We start from the raw sequence: 12759 nt of genomic DNA on the forward strand, positions 1-12759 counted from the left end.
AAATAACAGGAAGAGTTGACAGTCTGATGCGACCCGGTGCAGCAGCGACACTAACTCACAATTCAAAATGATGAAATTCACAGAGGAGGTGTTTGATTGTACTGGATTAAACCGGACTGTCGGGTGGGTCTGCTTGTCGTAGAACAGCAGAGCAGACGATGAGGGTTTATTTTCAAGAAGACTTAAGGTTTTTGATATGAATTATAAAAACTTATTTGACTAAAATATCCGTCGTGGATTCATTTTCTGTCCTGGACTCTGATTCATGGCACAGATGCTTTGTAGTGGTGAGTTTTTCAGTCTTACATGAGGAGTCTGGGATTAAGTTACTTTCTCGTTTATGCAGTAGCTTCCATTTACCTTCTGTGTCGTTATTAACTGAACTTGATGAAGAGCTGTTTTACCAAGTATCAGTCTTTCTTTTTTTTTTCTTTTTTAATATTTGTGAGCTGGATGAAGAAGCAAGTATGAAGATGGTTGACTTTCCAAACATTTGCGACAGACATCGGACCACATAAACTACTAATTAAAGAACACTACACTTGAGAAAGTGAGGGGGAGGATGATGCCTTAGGTTCTGTCCATGCACTGTCCTTTTTAAATGTGAAAACTTTATTTAAACCCTGTTGAGATTTTTTTGCACACATGTAGCCTTGTTCCCTCCAGCAGGGACAAAAAGAAACTGGCTCTGCATGAAGTTTAACATGTGCAGTGAGAATCAAGGGTTTTTAGGATGTCATACACGCGACGTATATATTTTATATTTGTTTTCCTAAGTGCAATGTAGGGTATTTGTTCCCAAAAGCAAACATTCTTTGAACTTTGCCGTGCTCCAACATTCATGCGTGTTCTGTGGGTTTAATTGTCAGTTTCAGTAACATGTAGCCACCCAAACAACATCGGCTTTTTTTACACTTTTTTTTTTCCTTTGCTTCCCGAACAAAAAGCATCACATCTCGTCTGAAGCATTTCACATGAAGAAAAAAAAAAAAAAAAAAAAAAACTCTTCTGTGGCTCTGTGGAAAGTGGAGCATTTAAGCAATTGGCTTTGAAAAGTTGAGCGGGTGTCATTTTATTTTCCTGGTGGTGGTAAAATTGCACTATTTCTGGGAAATTTTATAACCTTTCTTTATATTATGCAATCTTTGTAAGATTATCTGTGCACTGATTTAATTTTTTAAAGACTGTGGTTTAGCTGTGTGCTGTATTTACCTCCTGTATCGCCCGCATGTCTGGATGGACACTTGTCATTAATGAACTCTATGGTCTCTACACGACCTTTTCATGAATAAATGTTAATCCAAATCATTGTTTTGTCCCCTTTTTTTTTTTTTTGACGGACAGGACGGACGCTGGATGAACAGCTGCAAGTCTCTTGAATTATTCCATTCTGAAATTTGATTTGCATAGCAGATTTCACAAGAAAACTCAGTGTACTTTACATTAAAATGTGTGCAGCAATCAGTAACACATACAGAAGAATATAAAGAATTTAACAAGAAAATGCAACAGAAATTTTTAAACAAGTGAAACCAAGAAACAAGAATATATGGTTTAAGAGCTGCTACTGGTAGCTAAGTTAACATGATGGCTCGCTATTTGACTAACAGCTGTTAGCAAACAAAATACAAAGCTAGCATGCTTACATTAATGGAAAACAAAAACCATACATATATTTCATTAGCTTGTTCATGCTAAGCTACCATTAGCTGCTACTGAATATGACTAGCTAAATTAACATGACACCTCCACTGTTAGTCAACAAACTATGGAGCTAGAATGTAAGGGATAATTTACTGGTAGCAGGTCATTATTGTCAAATAAATCACGACAGGGGAAGGGGTTTATTTTACAATAATGACCTGCTCACTGTACATTATCCCACATATTACACTGTTACTTACAAAAAGAATATTTGGCATACATTTATGTGGTGTAAAATATATATTTTAAAATGATTCTGTCTTTATTTCACAATGGTGACCCATTAACTGTACATTATCCTACTTGTTACACGGTTATGTTTTAAAATGAATCAGTAATTTGGAATAAAATATTAATTTTAAAATGATCTTACTTATTGATCAATGATTTTATTGTTCTTCTGGAGTCTATGATCAGAACTGTGTCCATAGCAACGGTCTGTTATACAGAAATAACAGACCTTAGCAATGTTACATATATAAGCTAGCTCATATGTAATGTTATTGTTGCGCTATCATTAATGCTAGCTAACATTGCTGATTTTGCTCTTACTCATACACAAGTCAGGTGGTCCTGTTTGTTTTCTTATTTTTGACAGTTTCTGTGTTATATTTTTTTTTTTCTCACCACACTGATACATACCAAGGACGTTAAACACTATGGTTCACCTGCCTTGTTGTTCGTAACTGTATTGTTCAATAAAGCAAAGCAGGAATAGTACTTGTTTGTATGGTAAAAAGCATTCAAATACATTTACAAATACCAAAAAAGTCCACAAAAATAAAAATAAAAATAAATTATATTTGCTCCCCTGTAAATGTCTTTTGAACATTAGATGCACTTTATTCCTGGTGGTACATTATGAAACATCACTGATTTGCATTCCAGATATTTATCATTTACAGTACTTTGAGAACATCTCAACAATGGAAATAAAAATCATAATGCTATATATTCATTAAATATATAATAGAATTACTTTAAATATGTGACATTAACATGTTCTTTTATTGTTATTTTATTATCTTGACCTTTTCCACTAAATGACAGTTGAACTGTTTGGTCAAGTATGTTCTTAGAGTTAAAAATCCCAATTGTGAAATTACTGAATGATCACAAGCATTTTTTAGTTTCATAGCAAAAAGTTATTTTGATTGCATTAGTTTAGCTTCACTACCTCAACTACAAAATGACAAAAGAAAGCTGTTTGTTAGAGCATATGTTTTAACCTTTTTTCACCATTATATCTTTTTTTGTTGTATCAAGTTACATAATTCTGTTCAGTAAGACCTCTGAAACTATAACATGTTAAAAAACAACCTTTAAAAAAATCCCACCAAACTGAGTGACCCAATGTCTGTAGGAACCTCTTTGTTGCCAACGTCACGGCACACTGAGAGGGCCTAATGTGTAAAAACCTCCACAAGCGACATCTTGTGGATTTTTTCAGCATAACATATCTATATCAGATTATATCAACAACATACAGCAGACTCAAAATGTGCTCCAGCAAACAGTCGAGCAGAGCATCAAACATTCATTTACACCTTGTATCTTTTTCATGTTTTAAATGATTTATTAAAACCAGCTGGAAAAGAAAAAGAGGACAAAAGAGCCAAGCCAATTCTATCTCTACAATCCAAACTCACAAATTACAAGTCTGTCTGAGTCTGTCAGAGAGGGTTCTAAGTGGAATCATTGCAGCATAAAAGGGTTCTCTGTAGAACAGTGGTGCCCAACCCTGGTCCTCAGGGCCCACTGTCCTGCATGTTTTAGATGTTTCTCTGTTCCAACACACCTGATTCAAATGATCAGGTTGTTGTCAGGCTTCTGCAGAGGATTGATGACGAGCTGATCATTTGAATCACCGCAGGAAGAGTGCCAGGATAAGAGCTAAACTAACCCAGCTTAGACCTGAGACAGTGAGCCAGAGAGAGATGCATCTACATCAGCCCGCATCCTCCTCCTCAAATCCCCACAGAACAAATGCAGATGCAGTTGGATCTAACAAGTTTGTCTGGAGGTAAAGTTACTGCAGCTAGTAAACTAGCATAAGTTAGCCAGACATGCTAACGTTTGCAGCTTATGTTAGAGCAGATGAAGACAAAATTTAATCCATTCCTAACACATGTGCTCTTGTGTTTCATGTTTTTGAGAAGACAAAAAAGACATCACCATCCAGAGTCATGAGATGCTGAGTACTGCTCTTGTCAGAGCCTCCTGCACACCTTTACCATGTAGAGAAATGCAGGGATTGATTGATTCAGATAAGCTGAACTGCTTTTAGTGCTGCAGCTAGAAACAATTGAATGACTAAACAAATGAATTAGAAAATCAGTATGACTGGTATAGTTTGATTTAAGTCTATATCAAGTTAAATTTTACAATATTACATTAATTCCATGATAATTTGCCCTTATTGTTGTTGTTGTTGTTGTTGTTGTTATACAGCTTTTGCATATTTGGGAGATTAGGTGGAAATTTCTGTTAGAACTGAGTTAAATTGGTAAATGATGGTTTTAATTAAATAAAATACAAATGAAAAAATGGGATAACATGGGATCAATTGAAAAAGTAATGCTCAAATAATTGTTTTATTATTTAAAAAAGGGAAAAACAATGTAAAGTAACAAAAACTAGTATTTTGAAAAATAATATATTTTTGATGATAATTTGCTTATACTGATACCTCTAATTTAGCAATTAACAACGATTACCCTGATTGTTTCATGTTTTTGCTTTTTCTGTATAATGTGGTTAACTTATTTTGAAGGAATTAGCGGAAGTCAGTAATTCCCTTCTATGACCACAGGGGGGCGGTATACAGTCGTGTTTCTACATACAGCACACTCAGTTTGTACTTAATTTAAACATATTCGTATCTTTTAATTCACGCTCGACGCAGGGGAGGATTTCATGGTGTCCATGGTGTTTTTATGACTTAATAAACGTCAATTTATCAGATGTTCATTTTTAATGACTTCTGGGACAATTCTGGATCTGCATTCCACCTGTTTTGTCCCTGCCCAGACACCGTCCTTCCTGATGTGGGTGTGGACACTTGCACAGATGACTACACAAATAATGGAGGAGCGGCTACACTAGTCTGCTTCTTACAAGTTAGAAAAATAGTTTAAAATCGGATAAGTTTCACATTTTCTCCCTGGTCGTAGATTGTAGCTGGGATGCTGTGTCAGAATGGGAAATCTGTTTGGAAAAAAGAAACAGACCCGAGTGACAGAACAAGACAAAGCGATTTTGGTAAGTGTCACAGCTAGCTAACATTAGCTAAGCTAACTAAACTGTCAATAGTAGCCTCGACCCTGGACGTTCTGTCCTGTAACATGAGCAAGTCACGCCAAACTGCTTTGATAAATGTGGTAATTTAATAAGTTTGCGTATCGGTGATCGCAGACACGTAGAATATACAACATAACTTCGTCGTATTAGCACACTGTAAGGTACTTTTTAATTCGGCACCAATGTATCTGACAAATATCAGTGCTCAGATCTTATATTTCAAATTATCCTGTTGAGAGTTGCAGCAAACAACATAACCACTTTTTAAAAGTTGAGATATTAAGCATTTAAACCAAAGTGGTGCTCAGCTGCTTGTGTGCCGATTTTATTAGATAAGTCTGGCTTTGCTATTTTATTAAAAAAAATATCATACTGTATTATACTGCAGATTTTGACAGAGCTGTTTGTCAGCTGCACACTGTTGTGACACTGAGCAACAACTTGTCAGGTTGTTTGATTTGATTTATTTCTAATATTTAAAAAAACTAAAATAAAATAGAATTGAGAAACACAAATTATAGACAAACAATAAATAATGAACACTTTTAATGAGAAACATAAATTAACATTTGATGTCTGAAAATGAGTAGGGAGAGGCAACATGTTTGCTTAGCTCTAACTCAGTTTATACTAATCCATCAATAATCAAACTATTATTTACTCTCTCCTCCCCATCGATCAACCCCACATTTACATCACTGTACTTCTTAATTCCTAATCAACATTACCCCATATAATAAAAAATGAGAAAATCAATAACAGTATCACCCTTAGAGTTTACATGCCTTTAAAAAAAAGTTTTGTACCTTGAAAATAAAATAATTTCTTTGTACATCTTTTTAAACTGTCTGATATTTTTACTTTGTTTGATTTCTTCACTCGGTGCGTTCCACAAAATCACCCCACAGATTGATCTGCACATGCACATAGAAATACACACAGATACACATAGAAATACGTCGAGATAAATTAGCCTTTTTTTTTTCTTTTAATATTTCTATATCTCTATACTGTATGTCTGTGTGAGCACCTTGGACTGTGAGAAAAGTAATTTTGTCCCTGTACACTCTGTGTGGAAATTACAAATAAACCACTTGAACTTGTAAGAGGAGCGAGAGGAGCACAAGAAGCTGCTGCATGATATTAATGCATTATTTGTAAGTCTGTCTGCATGTGAATGACAGGTTTGTGTGTATACAGTGTGCACTCATGTCTGCGTTTCCTCGTTGCAGCAACTGAAACAGCAAAGAGATAAACTGAGGCAGTATCAGAAGAGGATCAACCTGCAGCTGGAGAAGGAGAGACTTTTAGCCAAGCAGCTGCTCAAAGATGGCAAAAAAGAGTCAGTAAACAAACACGTTACAACGTAATAATGAATGAAAACAGAAAGAGATTGTTAATGAAGAAGAATGCAGTTGTTAGAGACACATTCAGACAGATTCTTCCTCTGTGGTGTCTCATGTTCACACTTTTTTCAGAGTGTAATTACTTATTTCTATTAGAAATATTTTATTTAAATATTCAGAGGCCAAGATCATTTTCAAAACTTGCCTGGCTGGATTTTGTCAACTCAAAATGTTGAATCAATTCGAATCTGAAAATACAGCTTTTATTATTTCATTTTTGACAGTAAATAAGGATGTGTATCTTACAGTTGATTACTTACTTTCAGGTGAATGTTCATCAGAAATCAGTCACATATTAACCAAACATTGTGTTTTACCATTTTTAGTCTGTCTGTACAGGACTAGTATTACCTGGGGGCCTCTAAATAGTGGAGGTCGTAATCCCATGTGAATCTATCACGTCCATAATTGTAAAAGTAAAAGTTCCTCTGGAAATTACGTACAATATTTAACCAAACACAGGGCTGACATTGAATCACAGCCACAAAGCATCTCTTACTTACTTTAAATGAGCTGCAAATGTATGTTTATGCTTTTAATCCCCACAGAAAGTGGGCAAAACAACTCCAAACTATATTATTAATGTAGCAGCTGAAGAACAGACACCCTGCTTCTGAAATATTGATGTTACACAAACAATACGAGGCAAAGTGTCAGTGAATTTGAATAAAATACAGACTTGGCTTTGAGACCTCAAAAAGAGTTTTAGATAATTAATTTTCTACATTCTGGTGTCTCTTAAATAATGAAAATAACAAAATAAAGTCCACTGCAACAGCATTTTTATGTTGAATAATTTAAATTTTACTTTTAATTCTCAGGAAAGAATATAGAATGATTCATCCCTCAAACATAAACTAATACTCATCACTTTAATTTATCTCATTTATGCCCCTGCACCTTAAAGAAAATTTATGTATCATATTTTTTTTTTTAAATGCATGCCCCTTTCCTTTAAAACTTTAAAACTTTAGAACATGAATTCATCGTAGGAAGTCTGGTTTGGTGTAGACTTTTAGAGTCGTGTAAGGCTTGTGTACACTGTACTGTGTCCAAAACACGTTGTGTGAGCATTGTGATCCCAGGAGGAAATATGGAGAGGTTAATGAAAAACAGGCGTCTCCTGGAAAATTGGAAGGGTTGACAAGTATGTCAGTGCACCGCACGAAACACACAAGTGCTCCCTGGTGATTCTAGTCCAGTGTGAAAAGGGCTTTAGTCCTGGATTAACTGTGAATGAATTGATTCTGATTTCACTCTCTTTCGGATTCAAACAGGAAGGCACTCCTGCTGCTGAAAAAGAAGCGCTACCAGGATCAACTTCTGGACAAGACAGAGAACCAGATAGGCAACCTGGAGCGCATGGTGAGTGAGGGGAGGATCCGACTGACACTCGGCCTGAAGCAGCAGCGGCGGCACTCATGTGAAACAACTTCCTCTTCTTTTTCTGCTCATTTTAGGTTCAAGACCTGGAGTTTGCCCAGATTGAACGGAAGGTCATCGACGGGCTGAAAATCGGAAATGAATGTCTGAAAAAAATGCACGAGGTAAGAGATGGAAAGCGTTCGTGTCTTCTGCCTGCATCACTGGTTATCGATGAGCTAACTGACTGTTTTTCCCGCGTCAGGTGATGTCTATTGAGGAAGTAGAGCGGATTATGGATGAAACCCAAGATGCCATCGAGTACCAAAGGGTAAGATGTCAGAAATACAGAACAAACAGCCGAGGGATGTTTAGGATCTGATAATGTAGCATTTACACACACGTTTCTCATCAAGTCTTCTTGTTTCTGATCTAAAACCTGAAGCTGCTTGTTGTTGTGTCTCTGCAGCAAATAGACGAGATGCTGGCCGGATCTTTAACACAAGAAGATGAAGACGCTGTGCTGGCTGAGCTGGAGGCCATAACTCAGGTTGGTCTCATCAGAACCACTGTGAATATTTTTACACTTGGGTTTTTTTTTTTGTTTGTTTGTTTGAGGTTTCACTTTAAAAAAAAAAAATCAGATTTCATTGGATCAGACAAGGATCCAAAGCAGCTCTCTCCTCTTCGATCTCTCCCTGATCTCGCGTTGTTTCTGATCTCTGGTCCTCTGAACTGTCTCTCAGGGAGACGTCGAGCTTCCTGAGGTTCCCTCAGACGAGCTGCCAGAAGTCCCCGAGGCCTCAGAGGAGAAACCAGGTTTGTTCTCTCACATGTTAAATTCCCTGCTGACCCCGGCTGTGATAAGACACCAAACAGCCTCTGTGTGTCGTTGTGTTGTCCTGGTAAAGCTTTATGATATGTGATGGCAGATGCTGTCATGGTTATTATCAAATTTAATTAATCCTGTCACAGTCATGTTAGTTTCAAGTCTTTTCTGTGATAATTATTTTTATTTATTTTATTTTTTATCGATTAATCTGTAGATCGTTTTCTCCATTAATCATTTAGTTATTTGGGCCAAAAAATGTCAGAAAATGGTGAAAAATGTTGATCAGTGTTTTCCAAAGTCCAGGATGACGTCCTCAAATGTCTTGTTTTGTCCACAACTCAAAAATATTCAGTTTACTGTCAGAGAGTAAAGAAACCAGAAAATATTCACATTTAAGAATCTGAAATCAGAGAAATTTAACTTCTTTGTTAAAAAATGACTCAAAACGATCGATTGATTATCAAAGTAGGTGCAGATTAAGATAGAATAGAAGTGTTTCCTGTTGGTTAAATTTATTAGTTTGTCCAGCTGTTGTTGTTGTTTTGCACAATGTATTGATTGATTGATTGATTGAAAAACAAAAAAAATTGTGCACTGTGTGTTGTAGGATATTGTTCTTAATTTTGAAATTGTAATCCTACTAATAATCTTCATTTTTACTAAATGTCTCTTTAATCTGATGACGTCTTTTTTAATCTGTAACTGTAATGGAATACAGTTGTCCTTTTTGTATCCAGATTACATTATTCTGTTACATGTAATCTGTTACTCCCCAAGCCTGCATGAGAGTGAGCTTCATACTGTGAGGAAGTGTTGCACAGATTTAAATGTGAGAAAATGATGGCACTGGTATCTGCTGGGAACTCGATACCGAGTTTTTTACCAAATTTCCATGTTTAGTGATTTTAGAAGCGGTTCTCGATGCTGCCGTTTGTAAGTCCGTGAACCTGTTCTCGTTTCAGAGAGGGAACGTCCCAGAAAGAAGCCAGAGCGAGAGCTTCTCGCTGCGTAGGAATGCGACTGACCTCCTTCAGCCCGAGCTGCTGGAGCTGCTCCACCACACTCCGGTCCCACATAAACCACACAAACATTCGCTGGAGACGTCTCTTCTCTCCTTCAGAGGCCTGCGATAACGTGACGGCAGTTACTCTCAGATACTGGGCTTCCTCCATATCATCCAGCCGCTCTATGTCCTCGTCTGCTGCAGGTGGACACCTGAAGGCAGACAGGACGGGTTCACTGCAGTGGACAAACGCTGATTTGAACCATGAAGACCTGTGAGATCAAATAATTGTGCCTAACCTTTGTTTGAGTGTCCTTTCTCTTCGTTCACCACTAAAACATTTTACGTACATCGACTTAACTTAAATGCATGTATGTGTTAATCTTTGTAATTCATCAGATCATCTTCATTAGTCTTCTGTTAATGGATACGGTTTGTAATTCACAGTCTGTAAAGGGTCAGTTCACCCAAATTACAAAAAGACTTAATCCAGTGACACTTTTATCTCATCGTGTTTTTGTTTGATTTGTCTTTGAGATTTCTACCTCCATGTCAGAACAATGGAGTTTCATTTGTGACATTTAAAGGTGCAGTAAGCGGTTGGGTCTCGTTTCCAGGTTGTCAAATTATTAACGCTCTGGGTCGGTGGCTCGAAGATGGTTTATTGTTGAGCCTCATTCACTGGTCGTCTGAGACTCAACACTCAACTCTGTTACTGACCTGTGATTGGTCAAAGTCTTTCTAAAGCCTAGAATAGCAGAGAAGAGGAGCAGAAGTCTAGATTTCTCTCAGACCACTTTAATTACATCATGATTGAAGGTTATTATGGAACTTTTGCCAAATGATGCCAAAAATAAACTGTCAAACTTACACAGACTGTGTGCTCATTGGCAGGGAGAAGTGCAAATTTTTGGTTAATTTTTGGTGCCTCATATGTAAAAACAATACTTCCTTAACTGACACTTGAATTGTGATGTGGGGTTTCCTGAAGGCATCGTTTCTGATGAAGAATGAGCTACACTTCTCAGCTAGTTGAGAAAACTGGCAGCACACACTGCAGTATATTACGCCTGGTCATATTCTAGCCTCTTACACTCCTGCCTCCATTCACTCCTACATTTTCGTCACCATTTTGGTTTTCTCGCAGTCTGTCCTTTATGTTTCTGTTCAGCAGTTTGAGTCGGCTGAGTAAACCCAGAATCGAGCAGCCTGTCACAACTACTGTCGGCTGTTTTCATAGGATGTTGAACCAAAAGGAAGGAATCAGGATGTTTGTGGCACCGTGACGTGTTGGCGAAGGCTCAGCGGTATGGGGGATAAAACTTTGGTAGCCACAGGCGGCCACAAACATAAAATATTTGGTGGCCACAGAGTAACTAACTTTAACTTAATGTCAAACCCTGATTGGGACTATCCTCTGCGAAATCTCTGTGAGCAGTAGAAATCTTAAAATCATGAAATAAATTGTTTATGTTTGTCTGGTACAGCATAATCTTTAATTATTTTTTTGAATTACAAGGAAGAAAAAAGGGCTTTCGTTTTCTGATTTTTTTCTCTACACAGGACATGCCATTTATAAACACCTATTTAACAGCTAAAATGAATAATAAAAAGCTCTTTCAGGTGGCAAATAAAACTAAAACGATCTGCCTTATCAGACAGCAGTAAGATTGGGTGATATTTTCTTGTAGTTTTAGTGAACTGACCCTTTAAAGTTTAAGCGAACCCTCTCACAGCGCAGGCCTCGTCTGCCTCGGCTGTCCCAGCCGGCTGACTTGGCTCTCATTCGAGTTATTTGACCCACCCTCGAACTTTTTTTTAAATTTGGAAACATTTTGCATAATAAGCATCTGTTTCGCAGAATATTCCCTCAGTCTGACCCCTTTTCAAGCAGATTAACTAATCCAATTCTCTGCTCCCCTTGTGGATTAGTTCAGTGTCATTGGAGAAAGGGCTAATCATATCGTCCGTGGGCTTACCTATGAAGCCCAGACAACAGTTGTTAATCTCTTCAAGTTAATAACTTGACAGAACGTGGATCTTTACCCACTGAGTATTACAGGGGCCTGTAATTATTTTATTGTGCTTGTTATGCTCAGACTTGCTTGTATAGATCTGTGTTAAACTGCGGTAAGAATGATGACCTACATTCATGAGGCTTAAGCTTGTGTATCTTTGAAGATCTATCTAACTAATCTGTAAATCAGTTAATCTCACAGACACAAAACACTGATGACTAATGCCATCAGGCTGCACACGTCATTTCATCAGTACACCATCAAACTGATCGTCTTAAAATTGGTTAGGAAATTGTACCTCTGTACCAACCTGTATATTCTTTTTACAATAAAAGTGTTTTTTTATTGTCACACTCTGCTGCTGGTTCACGGCTCAGATGTTCCATGATTGAACACAAGGTGGCGACAGATATTTTCTGAAGCGTCTGTTGTGAAGAGCAGGTGACTTGGTTTGAGCCAGTATATACAGTATGTTATAGGCAGGAGAAGTCATTCTGTTACTGTTTGTTCTTCCAGCTTTGTGTCAACAGTTTGTTTGTCCCCACAAAACAAAAAAAATGTTTTTCTCCACCTGACTGGGCTCCATACAGGCCCTGATGGAAATACTTCAACCAGGAGACTGAAGGCTGTTAAATGAGCACATGAATGGTTTTGGATAGTCGGATTTAAAGGTCTGGACCCAGGATTTTGTTGACCACCACATAGAGTTTGTACACAAACAGAATTATTTTGGTATCATCATTTCCAACTGGAGCTCAGTAACACAACGTTACTTCTTCATGGTTCTGTCATTGGTTAAACAAATCTGGGGAATTAAATGTCGACTTGCTGACAATAAATATTGTTAATGTTAGTTGATTCAGGAAATGAATTGATTCATGTATTCACCCTTTCTTAATTCTAAACTTTAGGGGTTTAGGGGAAGGTATCCAGGTTTCAAGTCAAAAGGTGAGTTCCAAGTTTGTTTTTTGGTTTTGTCAAATTTTAGTGTAAAGTCGTCAAATTTGTGAGTCGAGTCTGACTCGAGTCCACAGCTCTGGTGTCTACAGGACACTGCAAAGTAAAAGGACATTAAATGCTCCTATATTTAGCCTTGAAGTACTTTCACTAAACTAAAGTAAGCCTGTGTAATGA

The 12759-nt window shown here is 37.2% G+C and overlaps 1 protein-coding gene across 1 annotated transcript; it reads left to right on the top strand.

The window, feature by feature from the left end:
• Positions 1 to 4748: 4748 nt before the first annotated feature.
• Positions 4749 to 9690, top strand: chmp6b (charged multivesicular body protein 6b). The gene is made up of 8 exons (XM_084741192.1): positions 4749 to 4965; positions 6237 to 6346; positions 7688 to 7775; positions 7871 to 7957; positions 8038 to 8103; positions 8242 to 8322; positions 8519 to 8591; positions 9567 to 9690. The coding sequence occupies exons 1-8, from the start codon at positions 4903 to 4905 to the stop codon at positions 9614 to 9616; spliced, it is 618 nt and encodes a 205-aa protein (XP_084597318.1). The 5' UTR covers positions 4749 to 4902; the 3' UTR covers positions 9617 to 9690.
• Positions 9691 to 12759: the final 3069 nt, after the last annotated feature.

Source organism: Lutjanus erythropterus, chromosome 17, assembly GCF_056507025.1.
Source record: "Lutjanus erythropterus isolate fLutEry1 chromosome 17, fLutEry1.hap2, whole genome shotgun sequence".
Lineage (NCBI taxonomy): Eukaryota > Metazoa > Chordata > Actinopteri > Lutjaniformes > Lutjanidae > Lutjanus > Lutjanus erythropterus.

What these genes read in the sequence shown, in the direction of transcription:
- chmp6b (XM_084741192.1), top strand. Translation starts at nt 4,903, where the DNA reads ATGGGAAATCTGTTTGGAAAAAAGAAACAGACCCGAGTGACAGAACAA. An exon ending in AACAAGACAAAGCGATTTTG is followed by an intron (nt 4,966 to 6,236) that starts GTAAGTGTCACA and finishes TCCTCGTTGCAG; the next exon opens with CAACTGAAACAGCAAAGAGA. An exon ending in GGCCTCAGAGGAGAAACCAG is followed by an intron (nt 8,592 to 9,566) that starts GTTTGTTCTCTC and finishes TTCTCGTTTCAG; the next exon opens with AGAGGGAACGTCCCAGAAAG.